The 19,142-nt window shown below is 40.2% G+C and overlaps 1 protein-coding gene across 3 annotated transcripts in view; it reads left to right on the top strand.

Annotated features, from left to right (window-relative positions):
* Positions 1–19,142, top strand: part of TRPM6 (transient receptor potential cation channel subfamily M member 6) — a 381,140-nt gene that overhangs the window by 241,914 nt on the left and 120,084 nt on the right. For all 3 annotated transcript variants that reach the window (XM_073670622.1, XM_073670620.1, XM_073670628.1), the window contains exons 22-26: positions 1,289–1,463; positions 1,607–1,721; positions 12,619–12,818; positions 16,953–17,085; positions 18,023–19,077. In XM_073670622.1, coding sequence (XP_073526723.1) covers positions 1,289–1,463; positions 1,607–1,721; positions 12,619–12,818; positions 16,953–17,085; positions 18,023–19,077 — 1,678 coding nt within the window. The remainder of the gene's footprint in view (positions 1–1,288; positions 1,464–1,606; positions 1,722–12,618; positions 12,819–16,952; positions 17,086–18,022; positions 19,078–19,142) is intronic.

The raw sequence follows: 19,142 nt of genomic DNA, 5'->3' as shown, positions 1-19,142 counted from the left end.
CATGCTGGTGTTCGACGAATCGAACCGAACCCGAACACTACGGGGGTGACTCAACACTACTTACAAATACGGATGTAAAATACTGACCAAATACTGAACATGTGAACATGACCTTAAACTGATCCACAGAATCTTTGCTGACCTGATTTTATGCTGCACTCTGGAATCAAGTTTAGTGGCTTCCATAACACCTCAGCAGTGCCACAGGCTGATCGCCTCCATGCCACGCCGCATTGATGCAGTAATTGATGCAAAAGGAGCCCCGACCAAGTATTGAGTGCATTTACTGAACATACATTTCAGTTGGTCAACATTTCAGATTTTAAATTCATTTTTCAAGCTGTTGTTATAAAGTATTCTAATTTACTGAGATAATGACTTTTGTGCTTTCATTGGCTGTAAGCCATAATCATCAACATTGACAGAAATAAACACTTGAAATAGATCACTCTGTTTGTAATGACTCTATATAATATATGAGTTTCACTTTTTGTATTGAAGAACTGAAATAAATGAACTTTTTGATGCTATTCTAATTTTGTGAGAAGCACCTGTATGTGTGGGTGGGGTGGTATAAAAATAAATGTATTCCAATCCTTAATTCACTCCATTGCTTCCTGCCAAAATACCCTGTGGTGAGCCACTGACCACGATCTCCCTTTTTTTGCCATCGTTAGTTGAGGAAGAAAAGTCATAGTTGGACTAATCATAGAAATTTTAGGAATAATAAGAAATGTCCTAATATTGTTGTTATATTACTTTATGGATATGGTTAACAGTTCTACTGTATTGGCAATAGAATAAGGCCACTATGTAACTGTACGATGTTTACACATAAAGGGACTTTTTCAGCAAGATCAATCCTCCACACCACATATATGGGCACTCTCAGTGCTGTGAGTGGTGACTGTAATTCCTCCGGGAATGCTTACATGACTGAAAGCCGGCGGCTCCTGGGAGAAATAACGTTCATTTTCTCCCTGGTTCTGCGGCCGGGTTCTTTCATTACGCTATTAACCTAAATATTAACCCTCTATCTACAGGTTAATAGCGTTATCAGACATGTCAGGTTCCCTTTAAGTGCTCTGGGTGTGTCAGAGCACTTTCTGTTGCTCTGTCTGTTGAAGTTGTTTCCCTGCCCAACACCACCCTCTTTAGCATGATATATGTATTTTGAAGGGGAATAAATCTTACTGACAGATTTTCCTTAATATTTTGCAATTTAAACATCTACCACTTAATCAATTTTGCCATCCTGCTAAACTGTATTTTGCTTTTTTCCCCCCAGACGTCAAACATGTTTGACATTGTAAGTATAATGGCTATTGTGCTCCTGGCCTATGGTGTGGCTCGGAAAGCGATTCTCTCTCCATCAGAGCCACCCTCCTGGAAACTGGCTCGTGATATTGTATTTCAGCCATACTGGATGATGTATGGTGAAGTGTATGCTGATGAAATAGATGGTAAGGCATAATGCTGATAACATTGATTAATAGTTGGTACTGTGATTATTGCTTTATACTATTCTGGATATTTAGGTTGGAATTCCTTCACGTTTATATTTTGCACATTTATGTTGACTTTGTGTTTTAATGTCTCCTTTCAGCGTGTGAAGAAGATCCAGATTGTCCCCCTGGCTCATTCATCAACCCATTCCTGCAGGCTGTGTACCTTTTTGTTCAGTACATCATCATGGTCAACCTGCTAATTTCTTTTTTCAAGTAGGTACCAGTGGGTATGTGAAGGCATTGTGCAAAGGTCTGTGCCATGTTGGTAGCCAAGATGTCAAATGGATAGAAGTAAGAGGATCCACCAGGGGCGGACACAGGCAGCTGAGTGCCCTTGTGCAAGAACAGTATATGGAGCCTTTGCTCATCACACAGTGCCCCTTATAGTGTGTCCCTATATCAATAATTATGAAATTCATTTATTTCTGACCTAACAGATAGTAGGGAGCTGTTGTTTAGCTGTTGTTGGCTCCTTAGCTGTTGTCATTACCAGGGGCAAATATCTACAGAGCAAACTTCAACTTGCTGCCTTGGTCTCTGTTGTATGGGGGTTTACTGCAGGTCCAGAGCCTTAGTAAATCCAGTTACAGCTTGTGTTCATCACCGTAGTTTCCTTTATTGGCACGTAACCAATGATGTGTTTAAGTGGGCTGGCTTAAAGGCTTATTTCAATAGCTAAGCCAGCCCCCTTCTAAGTCACAGACGATGCATAGGCAAAGAAGGTGAACAGCTTAGCTGTTGATATCAGCCAATCAGCCAGCCCCCTTCTATGTCACAGCCAATGCATAGGCAAAGAAGGCGACTGGCTTTGCTATTGTTATCAGCCAGCCCCCTTCTCACTTTGCCTCTTTTGTGTCAAATACAAATCAGAATGGAACTGCTGTTACTCTGGACCGCTCCTGATCACTATCCCTGAGGATCAGGACAGCCAATCATTGAGCTCAATGGCTATGCCGATTTAGACAGAATGGCCCCTTCAGTGCTGCTGAGCTCACTAATTCGCTGTCACGCTGTCGATGTGACGTCAGCACCACAGCCAATGCCAGACACCAGGAGCTACATCGGCGATTCGCCAATTGACTGTGGGACGGTGATATATTTTAGAACAAACTGCAGCCATGGTCGAACATTATCTGAAATGGAACAATCCCTTTAAATGCATTTTCTAACCCAAATCAAATGTATCATGGCTATAGTGGTTTGTAAGTGCCCCGTGACCATTAATGGCCGAGATCACACTTAGTCCATAGCTATTGTGAGAGAAATCAAAGTACACATGTGACACAATAGTTACATATTCACCATTTTGTGACCATATTCTATCTTGTGTTTTTTTCCATATCTGGAACATAATATTTTTTTCACATTTTCCTGTTTTGTCCTTTATTCTATTCTTGAATACCTATATAAAAATGTGCAAGGCTCAAAATCAATAAAAAGTATGTTCTTTATTGGATAACAAAATAATTAAAAGCATAACAATAGACATGCAAAAGTTTATTCTATTCTTATCTGCTTCTACTTCTGCTATTTCATATTATAAACTTTGTCCTAATTAGTGAAGTGATGGAACAATCACAACTGCAGGTTCTGTAGATAGGCCGCTGAGACATAAAACAGAAAATACGTTTAGGGAAGAAGCTTTTTGGCATTACTTTAGATCATGCAGTATATTTGGTATTTGAGCGATTATGTAACAACCAAATAACATGTAACAAATTAAGTATTCTGATTGGATTGTCATTGCCATTGCCCTGATTCATCATTCATTGTTTTTTTTAAATCCAGATTATTTTTTTGTTGTATTTATTGACTTTTTTTTTTGCTCCAAAGTCTTCAAAAAAATCAAAAATACAATTACATTTTTGTCTTTAATCTATTTTGCGACTTATTAACGTAAAAAGTTCCATATTCTGTGTTCTGTTAAAATGTCACAATATTGCATAAATTTGTCAGGCATACATAAAATCGCTCCATTTGGGAAACTGAAGTACGTTTGCACAAAAATATTATGACTTTTCAAAAAGTCGCCATTAAGAAATTGGCCAAAAACATCTGGAAATGTCAAACCCTGTCCACAATGATGTACATAAAAGAAAAAAAAACCAACACAGGAAATAGACTTTAAAAATTAAAAGAATAAAGCACAAATTAAAAATGGGCAGAAAAATACTAACAACTGGATGCAAATGCTCTATGGGTCTGATTCATTAAAGGGAACTTATCACCATGAAAAGCAGTCCTTGCTGCAGGCACCATGTTATAGAGCAGAGGGAGTTGAGTGGATTGATATATAGTTTTGTGAGAAAAGACTTTTAATCATTTGATCCTCTGCTATTTCTGGGAGTTTTGGTCCAGTGGGTGGGCCTATTAGTGATTGACAACAAGTGTATAAGTGTACATACATAGCTAGCTGTCAGTCACTGATAGGACTGCCCACTGGACTGAAAATCCCAGAAAGAGCAGAGAAATAAATGTTTAAAATACAGGTTATACTGAATTTTTCCTCACAAAACTATACACCAGTCTAGTCAGTTCCTCCTGCTCTATAACATAGTGCCTGCAGATTAGACTGCATTTTCATGGTGACTGGTTCCCTTTAAGACTGACGTTGTGCACACCATTCTTGTTGATGGGCGTTCAGGAGTAAGATGCGCCCCATTCATTAGGAGGCACACATCACTTAGTTAATTAGGTTTATCTTATCTCACCAGAAATGTTATCCAGTCAGGGACTGGAGTAAATTTCTTGTTTAGGTTATGATAATAAAGTGCTGTGAGTTTTGAAAAATTTGGCGGGTGTACTTCACCACACCTGACACACTCGTGCTTCACCCACTTTGGCGGATCTGGCCCGGACTTTTGTGAAAACGCCAATAATCAGCTTCAAGTTGTGCAAAAAACTTGTGACATTTGAAAGTGTTTTACACAAAACATCTGCCTTACACACTTTGATAAATTGAGCCTGTTTTTTTCTGTGCTTTCATATTTTCTCTTGTAATCTGTCACCAATTTCCCGTATAAAAAAGAGACCTCAATTGTCACCACCAGTGTACACACCAAGGCCCCGATACAAACGCTGTAGTGTTGTATGATGCACCTAGCACATGAAGAGGTCCAAACCACTTAATGAATCAGGTGAATCTTAAAACTGGTGTGCGCATTGGGAAAAACTTACTCCCATCAAAGAGTGGAGTAACATTTCTGGCATAAAGTACGCCACAACTGTTAATAAATGTGATGGGTGGGCATTGCCACGCAGTTTGGCCCCAGCTCCGTCTACTTTGGCGGAGCTGGCCAAAACTGGTGTCAAAAAGTGAACAGTTTCAAGATTTTGATTCAACCCTATGTTTTGTCAAAATTTTGCATCTTTTTAAGGTGTTTATGCCAGAATTCTGTCATAAACACCTTAATGAATTGGTCCCCAAGTATTTGTATCTTCTGTCTCTCCCGTGCTGGCCACTTCCTAACGTCAGAGGGAAAGATAATTTACCAATTGGAAACCACTGCAGCCTGTTGTCTGTGGATTTCTGAATTTAAAACCTTCATGACGTTCTGCAGAAACACTATTATTATTTATTATTATCATTGTTATTCTCATTTTTATTATTTACTTTACAGTACCATAAATTCAATGTTGCTGTACATCTGAAGAGGGTTTATATATACTGAGCAAAAATATAAACACAACACTTTTGTTTTTGCTCCCTTTTTTCATGAGCTGAACTCAAAGATCTAAGACTTTTTCTGTGTACACAAAAGGCCCTTTTCTCTCAAATATTATTCACAAATTTGTCTAAATCTGTGTTAGTGATTATCTTTGCCAAGATAATCCATCCACCTGACTGGTGTGGCATATCAGGATGCTAATTAGACAGCGTGATTATTGCACAGGTGTGCCTTAGGGTGGCTACAATAATAGGACACACTAAAATGTGTGGGTTTACAGTATTCCAGGGGGGTCAGAAAACCATTCAGTATCTGGTGTGACCACTATTCGCCTTACGCAGTGCATAGAGTTGATCAGATTGTTTATTGTGGCTGTGGAATGTTGATCCACTCCTCTTCAATGGTTGGGCAAAGTTGCTGGATGTTGGCAGGAACTTGAACACACTTTCGTACAGTATGGCTGGGTGTCATGTCCGGTGAGTATGCTGGCCATGCAAGAACTGGGATGTTTTCAGGTTCCATAAATTGTGTACAGATTCTTGCATCCTCACCCATTGAGCATGTTTGGGATGCTCTTGATCGGCGTATACTGTACGACAGCATGTTCACATTTCTGCCGAAATCCAGCAACTTCGCACAGAACATTTAAGAGGAGTGGACCAACTTTCCACAGGTCACAATCAACAACCTGATCAACTCTATGCAAAGTAGATGTTTTACACTGCGTGAGGCAAATGGTAATCACACAAGATACTGTCTGGTTTTCTGACCCCCCCCGGAACACCCCAATACTGCAAAACTACACATTTTAGAGTGGCCCTTTTTTGTGGCCAGCCTAAGGCACACCTGTGTAATAATCATGCTGTCTAATCAACATCTTGAACTGCCACACCTGTCAGGTGGATGGATTATCTCGGCAAAGGAGAAGTGCTCACTAACACAAATTTTGACGAATTTGTGAACAATATTTGAGAGAAAGAGGCCTTTTTGTACATTGAAAAAGTCTTAGATCTTTGAGTTCAGCTCATGAAGAATGGGAGCAAAAACAAATGTGTTTCATTTATATTTTGTTCTGGATACGTTTTACATATGCAAAATACATGTATAAATTACAATGAGTAAACTAAAAGTGACAGACTGTTATGGAGGATGAGAGGACATTGACCTTGCAAGTTTAAAATCTACATTGTAATGGGGAGGGAGACAGTAGTTTGGATTTTTTTTGCAGCTCCAGTGGTGGTAAGGTGGCAGTAGGGTTATTGCAGGATGTAGGCTTTCCTGAAGAGATGGTTGCATTTGAAGGTTTCCAATGTAGAAGACAATCGGACATGCTGAGACATTGAATTCTAGAGGATGAGGGATACTTGGGAAAAATCTTGGAGGAGATTGGGTGAGGAACGTAGAGCAGAGGAGAGAATGAGATCTTCTTAGGACCAGAGATTTTGTGGGAAGGTATTGGAGATTAGTTTGGAGATGTATGGAAGAGACAAATTATGGCCAGCATTGTAAATCATTGTTTAGTAGTTTAAACTGGATTTGTTGGGAAAGTGGAAGCCAGTGAAGGGATTGGCAAAGGTGAGAGGTGGAGAAGTAGCAAGGGAAGAGGTGGATTAATTGGGCCGTGGAGTTAAGGATTACCTGGAGGGGTGCGAGAGTGTTAGTTGGGAGGCCATTGAAGATGATATTTCAGTAGTTGAGGTTAGAGATGATGCGGGCACATGCTAACACTATAGTTGATTCAGGATTGAAAGGATGGATTTTTTAAATATTTTTGAGTTGGAGGTGGCAGGAGGTGGTAAGGGCTTGAATGTGTGGTTAGAAGGACTGGACCGAGTGAAGGGTTACACCGAAGTAGCAGACATGTGAGACAGGAGAAAGCGTGACGTTGTATATTGTGGTAAATCGAAAACTGAGGGTTGAGTGAAATGGAGATGATGAGTTCAGATTTGTCCACATTGAAGTTTAGAAAGTTTGATGAGAAGGAGGACTTGGCTAACAGACATTCTAGGATTCTGAACAGCAGAAAGATGATGTCTGGGCGAGTAGGAGTTCCAGGACAGTGCCTTGAGGGACACCAAGAGAGCATGGGATGAGGAAGTAATTTGGGAATTGGAGACTCTAAATGTGAGGTATGAGTGTGGCACCCTGCAAAGACAGGCGTCACAAATATCTGTGAATTCTGATGGTGTGAGAAGCCAGCTCTTCAGCCATTTTTACACACACACATGTAATTAGTTAATTAGTGTAAGGGCTATTGTGAAGTCTGGAGGGTAGCAGCCCCTACAGGAGAACTACTGGTCCCAGGAGAAGCAACCCTGCTCCCCTGGGATTGAGTGGTGCTGGAGAGCAATGAGGCCAGCTAGTTCCTTGGCTGTGGTCGTTGTCAAGACAACAGCGAAATCTGTGCAGCCGCATGGGGCATAGTGTCCTGCGCGGTTCAAGAAGTGCCTAACTCCCAGACGATGTCAGTTAGGGATCAGACGAGGGATGTCTATGGAGGATCCTTAGTTGTCAGCGGTGGGAAGAGAGCTGAGGTACCTTCCTGTAAGCCTGAGGTGCCATGGTCCTGGCTGAGAGGAGAAGTTTTAGTGCGAGTATAGTGCTATATGCAGCGGGAGTGAGGAGAGCTGCTACACATTGCAGGAAAAGAGCTGGAATCATCACACCATGAGGGGTTGTTGGCTCAGTGTACTGTGGAGAGCTGTAATCATCATCAACTGCTCTAGTAAAAGCGAGTTTTTCTTCTTGTTGCACCTGAGGTCTGGACATTGTTTGTTGAGACAGGCTGATCTTGCATCTATTCCACAACTTTTCTCTTTTTATTCTGCTGAGGACAGCCTGCTAGCCGGCGAGTTGGCTTCCATTACTCCTCGGCTCGGTGGAGGCCGACCCAGACATGGAGATATCTGGGAAAGGGCAAGTTTTTAATGCCAAGGTAAGAGAGGATTTGTAATAGGAATGAGGGGTCGACAAGTCAAGTATGTAGGCAGAGGACAGGTCAAGTGTGTAGACTATTGTGTATATATCCTACTACAATATTGACACTAAACCACAGACACTTCTTTAAAGCCCAAGACGTACTAATACGTATCTGTGCCCTGGGACTTAAGAGCCTGATACGTATTAGTACATCTTTGCGATCGCGCCCGCACACAAGTGCTCCATCCCTATGCTATACAGGCGATGAGAATGAAAAAAGTGAAAGTCCCATAGTGGGACAAAGAATAAAAGTAAAAACAGTTTTAAAAATGAAAAAAATGTTTAAAAAAATTGTAAAAATATAAAAACAAATAAAAAAAATAATTCACCAAAAATAAAAATATAATGTACCCATCAATAAATATTAGTATGAAAAAAAAAACCCAATAAAAATACACATGTTTGGTATCGCCGCGTCCGGAACGACCTGACCTATAAAACTGTCCCACCAGTTAGCCCCTTCAGTGAACACGGTAAAAAAATAAATAAAAAATGAAGCAAAAAACAATGTTTTATCATCATACCGCCAAACAAAAAATGGAATAACACGCGATCAAAAAGATGAATATGAATAAAAATGGTACAGCTGAAAACGTCATCTTGTCTCGCAAAAAACAAGCCACCATACAGCTCCATCAGCCGAAAAATAAAAAAGTTATAGCTCTCAAAATAAAGTGATGCAAAAAAATTTTTTTTTCTATAAAATAGCTTTTATTGTGTAAAAGCGTCAAAACAAAGAAAAACTATATAAATGTGGTACCGCTGTAAACGTACTGACCCGAAGAATAAAGCTACCTTATCAATTTTACCACACGCGGAACAGCATAAAAAAATATAAAAAAAACAATTCCTGAATTGTTGGTTTTTGTTTATTCTGCCTCCCAAAAATCGGAAGAGAAAGCGATCAAAAAATGTCACGTGCCTGAAAATGACACCACTAAAAACGTCAACTCATCCTGCAAAAAACAAGCCATCACATGACTCTGTCGGCCAAAATATGGAAAAATTATAGCTCTCAAAATATGGTGATGCAAAAACTAGATTTTACAAAAAAATGCGTCTTTTAGTGTGTGACAGCTGTCAATCATAAAAACCCGATATGATTCTGGTTTCGCTGTAATCGCACCGACCCGAAGAATAAAGTCGTCTAATCACTCGTGCGGTACGAGGAACGGCATAAAAAATAAACTCTAGGTTTAGGATTGTGCTAGGGTTAGGGTTGGGGTTAGGGTTAGGGTTGGGCTAGTGTTAGGGTTAGGTTGGGCTAGGCTTGGGGTTGGGGTTAGGGTTAGGCTAGGATTAGGGTTGTACTAGGGTTAGGGTTGGGGTTAGGGTTAGGGTTGGGCTAGGGTTAGGGTTGGGCTAGGGTTGGGGCTAGGGTTAGGCTAGGGTTAGGGTCGGGTTAGGGTTAGTGTTGGGCTAGGGTTAGTGTTGGGGTTGAGTTAGGGTTAGGGTTGGGTTTAGGGTTAGGTTTGGGCTAGGGTTAGGGTTGGGCAAGGGTTAGGGTTGGGCAAGGGTTGGGCTAGGGTTGGGGTTGGGGTTAGGGTTGGGATAGGGTTAAGGTTGGGCTAGGGTTAGGTTAGGTTAAGATGACGATATGGCGACTAGTGTTGAGCGGCAAGTGCTCGCTACTTGAGTTTGCATCGATTGCTCGCGTATGCACTGAGTATCGCGGGTGCTCAAGTGACATGCTCGAGTCTCCGCCCCATATGCTTCGCGGCCAATAAAACCTCGCGGGGATTGCCTGCCATGCACGAGCGATCCCCGCTTGTTTTTTTTTTGGTGTCTAATAACCGTGAAACATGTGGGCAGGGACTCGAGCATGTCACTCAAGCACCCGCGGTACATGGTGCATACCTGAGTACCCTATGCAAACTCAAGTAGCGAGCACTTGCGCTTAAGACTAATGACAACTTATTCAATATGATGACCTAATGTTATCAAATTCAGTGTCGTAACTCGGGGTTCAAAATGTTCACTATGCCCCTTGATAAAATCCTTGAGGGGTGTAGTTTCCAAAATGGGGTCACTTGTGGGGGGTTTCCACTATTTAGGCACATCAGGGGCTCTCCAAACGCGACATGGCGTCCGCTCTCGATTCCATCCAATTTTGCGTTCAAAAAGTCACACAGTGCTCCTTCCCTTCTGAACTCTGCCGTGCGTCCAAACACTGTATTTTCCCCACATATGGGGTATTGGCATACTCAGGAGAAATTGCAAAAAAGTTTTTGGGGTCCATTTTCTCCTCTTACCCTTGTGAAAATAAAAAAATTGGGGCTAAAACATCATTTTTGTGGAAAAAGTTAGATTTTTTTATTTTCACGTCTCCATGTTATAAACTTCTGTAAAGCACTTGCGGGTTCCGGGTGCTCACCACACATCTAGATAAGTTCCCTGAGGGGTCTAGTTTCCAAGATGGTGTCACTTGTGGGGATTTCCACTGTTTAGGCACATCAGGGGCTCTTCAAACGCAACATGGCGTCCGCTAATTATTCAAGCAAATTCTACATTCAAAAAGTCAAATGGCGCTCCTTCCCTTCCGAACCCTGCCGTATGCCCAAACAGTGGTTTTCCCCCACATATGGTGTATCTGCTTACGCAGGAGAAATTGCACAACAAACTGCATGGTACAATTTCTCCTGTTACCCTTATGAAAATGCAAAATTGGGGGCTGATAAACATTTTTGTGGGAAAAATGTGAAAATTTTATTTTTACGGCTCAATGTTATAAACTTCTGTGAAGCTCCTGTGGGTTCAAGGTGCTCACCACACATCTAGATAAGTTACCTGAGGGGTCTAGTTTCCAATATGGTGTCACTTGTGGGGGGTTTCCACTGTTTTGGCACATCAGGGGCTCCCCAAACGCAACATGGCGTCCGCTAATTATTCAAGCAAATTTTACATTCAAAAAGTCAAATGGCGCTCCTTCCCTTCCGAACCCTGCCGTGTGCCCAGACAGTAGTTTTTCCCCACATATAGGGTATCTACGTGCTCAGGGGAATTTGCACAACAAATTTTGGGGTACATTTTTTCCTATTACCCCTGCGAAAATAAAAAAAATTGGGTCTAAAGTAACATTTTTGTGAAAAAGTTAAATGTTAATTTTTTTCTTCCACATTCCAAAAATTCCTGTGAAGCATCTGAAGGGTTAATAAAGTTCTTGAATGTGGTTTTGAGCACCTTGAGGGGTGCAGTTTTTAGAATGGTGTCGCTTTTGGGTATTTTCTGTCATAAAGACCCCTCAAAGTGACTTCAAATGTGATGTGGTCCCTAAAAAAATGGTTTTGTAAATTTTGTTGGAAAAATCGCTGGTGAACTTTTAGCCCTTATATAATAATAATAATAATAATAAAAAAAAAATTTGGTTCCAAAATTGTGCTGATGTAAAGTAGACATGTGGGAAATGTTATTTATTAACTATTTTGTGTGACATATCTCTCTGATTTAAGGGCATAAAAATTAAAATTTTGAAAACTGCAAAATGTTCAAAATTTTCGCCAAATTTCCATTTTTTCACAAATAAACGCAAGTGATATCGAAGAAGTTTTACCACAATCATGAAGTACAATATGTCACGAAAAAACAGTCTCAGAATCAGGGGGATCCGTTGAAGCTTTCCAGAGTAATTACCTCATAAAGTGACAGTGGTCAAAATTGTAAAAATTGGCCTGGTCATTAACGTGCAAACCACCTTGGGTGGTAAAGGGGTTAAGGGGAAAATGGGCACGCAGGTCATAAGAAGCTGAATAAAATGATACCTTGATATCTGTAAGCTATGTCTTATTCAGGAATATCTTTGTTTTTCTTATATGTAAATGATCTGCATGAGAATCTGTGTCCAGAACCCATTTCAAATAAAAGTGGGAGTTACCAGTGTGATGTGTAATGGCCGCTCTCCGCTCTCTTGATGTCACTGCTGAGCTGTGTGTGATTATAACTGGCACATCTGCATGTGTATTATCAGTGCTACAGCTTCTATCTCACAGGCAGCCAGTGTTGCAATATTGTTGCAATACAGCAGAGCTATAAGAGCTGCAGCTAATGTGTTTGTAAGGAGACAAAGTTCAGTTCTACTGTTCTGAATTAGTTACATGTCACACTGGTAATGCTCTCTTCCATTTAATATAATCTCTGGGGTCAGATTCTCATGCATATCAGTATCTGGCCCATAGACCTTAATGGCTTATTTGGTTATAAGAAAAACATTGATTTCTCTGCAATTACACATTGGATCGTAGATCTCAAGGTATTATTTTATTCAGCTTCCTAGGACTTACATGCCCATATAGATGATTTGATACTGACAAATTCCCATTAATAAACATTCTGATACATTATTTAACAGTCTAGTAGAGGTTTGCTTGTAATGTAGCAAAAATGTCTGCTAGTAGTTTAATATATTTGCCTCAATGTGTAATAAGTGTTGGACTATGCTAATTAGCTTTGGTTACTTTGTTGTCTAGTTATGTGTACAGACAGATGCGATCCATTGCTCACAAACTATGGAAGTATAACCGCTACCGATACATCATGATGTACCATGACAAACCATGGCTGCCACCTCCATTTATTCTGCTGAGCCATATATATCAACTCATTCACCATCTTTGCCAACATCACTATCACACAGAGAATGACCAAGATGAAGGAGATGGTGGATTAAGTAAGTACAGTAATTCATTTTTAAATAAAATGAGCCTGTTTCTTGATTCTTTTTCAGTGAAGATTAGAAGGCTGCCCAAAAAGGAACTTTTGACACAACAGAAGGTCAAAAGAAATAAAGCATTTACAGCATCCATGATCATCCTCTTTAGAGTATCATCTCACCAGCAACGTGTTGACCCTTTGCCACAGCTGGGTCTTTATTAAGCACTGTACTGAAACACCATGATCTTCTATCACTAGACTATACGTGATCAGGTAGCTTTGTGGAGGAATATACAAAAAATGTCTTGCTTTACTCTGATACATCATTCAGAAATGACCTGATGTACTTAGTTACTTGAATAAAGAAGCGAACTGAGTGACCAGATTCCTTAAATATTTCTGTACATTGTGCACCACAAGTACTATGCAGAGTGCTGTTCAAGCCATGGGTGTACATAAAAATAATGAGGCCCCATAGCAGAAGTTCTAATTACTCCCCCCGTCCAAAAAAAATCATTAGTATTCAGCTGTGTCACAGAAGACAACTTTGCAGACCTTACAAAGTAATTTTCCTCCTATTGAAGTCCCTAGATTCCCCTATCATTGCCCCCATAAAGTATGATGCCAACAAAAGTGCCCCCCAAACACAGTATGATACCCCCACAGTGAATTCCTCCACAGTACCCTCCACACATAGAGTATAATGACGGTACTATACCCCCTTGGCAAAGCATGGTGAACCCAACACAGTATGATGCCCCACTGTGACACCAACCCTCCAAAAAGTATAATGGCCCTAAACAGCCCTCCTCACAATATGATGGCCTCCATCCACCCCTCCATACAGTATAATTGCCCTCACAGCTTATGATGGCCCCAACACAACGCTCCTAAAAATATGATTGCCCACACACACCCCTCCAAACCGTATAATGGCCCCCACACAACACAGTATGATGAACCCCACACAAACTTCCACACTGTATAATGGCCCCCACTAACACTCCAAATAGTATAATAGCTCCCACATAGCCCTCCAAACAATATAATTGCCGCCCACATAGCCCTCCAAACAGTGTAAAGGCCCCCATATTGCCCTGCAAACAAAATAGTGGCCCACCACATATTCTTCCAAACAGTATAATGGCCAAACACATCGCCCTGCAAACAGTATAATGACCCCCCCCACATAACAGAATATTGGCCCATCATATAGCCATCCAAACCATATAATTGTCCCCACATAGCCCTCCAAACAGTATAATGGACCCCCACAAAGCCCTCCAAACAGTATATTGCCCCCCCCACATAGCCCTGCAAACAGTATAATGGCCCCCCACATAGCCATGAAAATATTGTAATGGCCCACATAGCCCTCCATATAGTATAATAGGCCCCACATAGGCTTCCATGTAGTATAACAGGACCCACATAGCCTTCCATGTAGTATAAAAGGACCCACATAGCCTTCCATGGAGAATAATGGTCCCCACATAGCTTATATGGAGTATAATGGGCCCCATATAGCCTTCCATGTAGCATAACAGGACCCACATAGCCTTCCATGTAGTATAATGGGCCCCACAATGTACTCATTGATTTAAAAAAAAAAAATGCCTGCCCTCATTCCCCCACTGCTCCAGTCTTGGGTGTGTGACAGTAACGTCATCGCGCCCACAGTGCTGAAATGTCAAAGCTCAGACGCACAGGGAGAATGATGGAAAAAGGAGCGGATGGCTCCCTATTCCTTCATTACTTTAAACTGTATTGGCAACCAGGATGCCAATATATTTGGAAGGACGATGCCAGGTGGGAGGGGCCCAGCGCTGGCACCGAGCCCCCCGATTCACAGGCTCCATAGCAGTCACATGGTCTGCCGCTATTGGCAGTACGCCACTGGTCCAAGCCTTATGTTCAAATGGTCTCAATCACTGTTATGAAGGCACTGTGGCTACTATACACTTTGCCATTCACTGTTATGGAGGCATTATGGCTGTCATAACTGTCACTTTTATGTGGCACTTTCTTCTGTTGGGCTCTGTTCATATGTCCACTCTGACATTCATTTTGTCTGTTCTGTTTTAGGAAGAGACAGATGGAAGAAGTAAACCTTTTACTTCAGAAGCAGAGGGGACTCTTTGGTTATTATGGGGTCCTTCTGGGTTCCATTTATTTCAAAAAAGGAAGAAAAAGTTCTACATGCAGGATTTTTTTTTTCGTTTTAAAAAGTGGACCCAATAATATATAACAGGGCCCCACTGCTTCCTTGTATAACTGATGCAACTAATCACTTATTCCATCTGCCTGTTCCTAAAGCAAAACGTCCAAACGGACTTGTCTTCATAGCCTTTCTGCGCTGCTGTTATTGTCATTGCCATATTTTTGGTAATACAATTTCTTTAGAATTAATTGTGAATTTCTCTATGATGGGCACTCTCTGGCCATCTTTATGGGGTTAATAATCATAACTCCCAATTCTCCTTAATTGTTTTTCTCCTAAAATCAGGCTTGTATCGTGGTAAAAAACCAAGCAATGTGAACTGAGGTCTAAGATGGTAGACATGCAAGAAATAGGAGCATGTTCACACTAGCAAAAAGAAGCAAAACCTACAAAAGACAAAAATATATCTCATACCCTACCATCATTATATATAAATGTAAAGCAAAGTTGCATAATAAATATAGGGTACTTAATGAACTATTTTTGATCAAAAAAAGTATACAAGCCGTCCCACCAGCGGCAAGGTGACCCTAAATTGGGACGGTACCTATACTGCCTATATTAAAAACCTTACTGTATATCAAAGTTGAAGTAATGCATATAAAAGGGTAGACAAATAGGACCGGGTCCCAACTCCAGACCACCTAGGCCCGTGGTAAGCTACATATATACTAATCAGCTCAACAAAGGGGATGCCACACCCTTAAATTGCACAGAATGCAAACAAGACAAAAAACCAAGCAATGTGAACTGAGGTCTAAGATGGTAGACATGCAAGAAATAGGAGCATGTAAACACTAGCAAAAAGAAGCAAAACCTACAAAAGACAAAAATATATCTCATACCCTACCATCATTATATATAAATGTAAAGCAAAGTTGCATAATAAATATAGGGTACTTAGTGAACTATTTTTGATCAAAAAAAGTATACAAGCCGTCCCACCAGCGGCAAGGTGACCCTAAATTGGGACGGTACCTATACTGCCTATATTAAAAACCTTACTGTATATCAAAGTTGAAGTAATGCATATAAAAGGGTAGACAAATAGGACCGGGTCCCAACTCCAGACCACCTAGGCCCGTGGTAAGCTACATATATACTAATCAGCTCAACAAAGGGGATGCCACACCCTTAAATTGCACAGAATGCAAACAAGACAAAAAACCAAGCAATGTGAACTGAGGTCTAAGATGGTAGACATGCAAGAAATAGGAGCATGTTCACACTAGCAAAAAGAAGCAAAACCTACAAAAGACAAAAATATATCTCATACCCTACCATCATTATATATAAATGTAAAGCAAAGTTGCATAATAAATATAGGGTACTTAATGAACTATCGTGGTAAGCATGGTGCACGTTTTGCTCGCTGTACGCCTGCATGTTAATCTTATTTTTTTTTCTATTTACAGTGGTACTTAATGTTATCTATGAAGATCTGTCATATTAAACTGTAGACTATTCTATAAAATTAAGAAACCCTGAAGGCTCGACGGACGAGAAGTAGCAGTTTAGTCAGTGGGAAAATGTAAATTCGCCCCATGCCTTGATGTGTTTAATCAGTAGCTCTATTCTGCAGGGCTTTATGGCTTGATTTGACTGTAGCGAGGTGTATAAAACCAGTATTTTCCCTGTGATTAACACACTTGCAACCCACAGTTCAGCTTTGTTTTCATCCTTTTAAACTGCCTAATTAAATCCAGCTCCTTGCTGACATTATTGTACAATGTGGACATTCACAAAATCACTTTTAATGTACCACTGGGAATCTCATGGTTCGAAATATCAAACCGAATCCTGTCTCTCCACCATGAGTGATCTAGATAGAGCAGTACTGCCACCTTGTGGTCCACGTTCAGAATTGTTTCAATATTCTATGTAGGTAATTCTCTTATTGTGATCTTATCTACTAATTATTTTTTTTAGAACTCTATCTTAGTGATGATGAACTAAGAAAACTTCACGACTTTGAAGAAAAATGTGTGGAAACTTATTTCCAGGAAAAAGTTGAAAGTTTCCACTCAAGTGACAGTGAAAGGATTTGTGCCACAAACCTAAGGTATAATGACAAAAGACCAAAAAGGATTGATAATGGCAATCAAAAATTAAACAATTTTTTATTCTGCATAATTAAGAAAGCCACAAATTTAGGAAAGATTTAAGAAGACATTCCAGACCATTGGACAGCAATGTAGACAAAAGTTACATATGGGGTGTAGATGCTAGATCCAACAAATGGGTAACTAATTCAGTAATGGTTCAAATACACACACCAATAGTAAAGTCAGTCTTACACATAGTAGGATGTATTATATATACAGTGTGCTCACTGCATGCTCCCCAAAGGTATAAAATTGTTTATTTATTAAGAAAATCACTCATCTTGTATCGATGGCCCCAAAGGATCCTTTAAATATAAATAAATATATGGATCTGGCATTATCTATAGTAAAAACAATTTCGTTAACATTTTTCTTATATGCAAATGGTCAATAATGTATATTTTTTTTGCGCAATTTACTGTAGGAGGTTTTATTGTTGGATGTAGGGAGGAAGAGGGAATACTGAATATAGAATAGTAAGATTAGGGAATGTGATAAGTCTGCCTAAAGAAATGTGTTTTTAGGCCACACTAAAAACTGTGATCCTTCGGAATTAACGTTCACAATTTTAAAGACAGACACCCATCGATTGGGAAGTTATGGCATATACAGCTGAAATATGATAACAGCTGATCTTTACCCTGCATATCCCCTAAATTATAATGCTAAATGATTCTAGTAACCAAGAGAAATGGAGAAGGATCCTTAGGATTTTTTTGTCCTTTAAATGTCCTTTAGTATTAATAAAGGATGCATGATGCAGCTTGATCCTGAGTCTATGTGACTGAAGAAGACTGCCAAGCAGAGCACACGGATGCCCTTCTTCAGGCTCTTGTTCATTTCAATAACTTACCATATTACTTAACCGAATACTATTTTCTTCTTTTCATGTAGAACTGAAGAAATGTTCTTGCTGTTTAAGGAGGTACATGAGAAAGTGTTCTACCTAAAGGACACCCTGATATCTCTGGACAGCCAGCTGGGACACTTACAAGACCTCTCGGCCTTGACAGTGGACACATTGAAAGTGATCTCAGCAGTGGATAAATTACAAGTAGAAGAGGCCCTTATACAAGATCAGAAAACATTGTCATGTAAGAAGCTACCCCACAGTTGGAGTATTGTGACGTGTTCTGAGAACAACAGGCAATATAATTGTTACAGCATGCCACCCTCACTGCTAAGGACTTTAGCCAGGAGCCAGTGGTCTTCAGAGTGTCATGATCCTTCCAAGCAAACATGCTCTTTCCCTTTAGAAAATTGTAGCGCAAAAGAATCTGAGACTGAAAGTGATACTGTCACTTCTGGGATATCATCAGAGAGCAAGTCTACTCCAGTGCAGGGGAATTTTCTTCTTGTTCCTTCAATTCCCGTTGGGATATCTTATTCTTATGAACCTGTTTTGGACTTCTCCGGTCCTGAAGTTATTTATAGCAATGAAACCGATTACAAAGTTGGCAAAAGTAAGCAAAGTATTTGTATATCTCCAACTGACCAACACACCCATGGTCAAGAGGGTTCAGGTAATGGTAATACAATAGAGGCGCCCAAGGATGAGCTCAAGCTTCCAGATATAAGTGTAGTCCAAAATAATGTGGACAATGTTGGTGAAAAATCTGTTGCATTCTCTGGTTCTACAGGAGGTTTTGTAAATTGGGCCTTTTCAGAAGAAGGTGAAGTTGGAGTTTTTAATAGTTGCAAGAACCAAAAACTGTGCATTCACCCAAATCACTGTGAAGACTGTCAGTGTTTAAATAGTTTTAATCATGGTATCCATGTGAAGGACACAAATTTCCATTCTCAAACTACTCGTAAGAATATATCAACTGATGATCAGCAGCAAAGTGGCTCATTCTGGGTCAGCACTGTTCATATGAACTGGAATTTCCGAAAATCCAGTTTTAAAGGTCAAAAAGATAAGAAAGATGGGAAGACAAGTACGATAAAAGGTATACATTACAGCCTAACCCCAAAATAAATGACAGAGGCCTCCTACATCCATAATTACCTTATT

This window comes from Phyllobates terribilis, unplaced genomic scaffold (genome assembly GCF_046119375.1).
Source record: "Phyllobates terribilis strain yellow unplaced genomic scaffold, ASM4611937v1 Scaffold_1__5_contigs__length_1240528914, whole genome shotgun sequence".
Taxonomy (NCBI): Eukaryota; Metazoa; Chordata; class Amphibia; order Anura; family Dendrobatidae; genus Phyllobates; species Phyllobates terribilis.
Note: the sequence above shows the minus strand (reverse complement) of the source record. Positions and strands in the feature narration are given on the sequence as shown.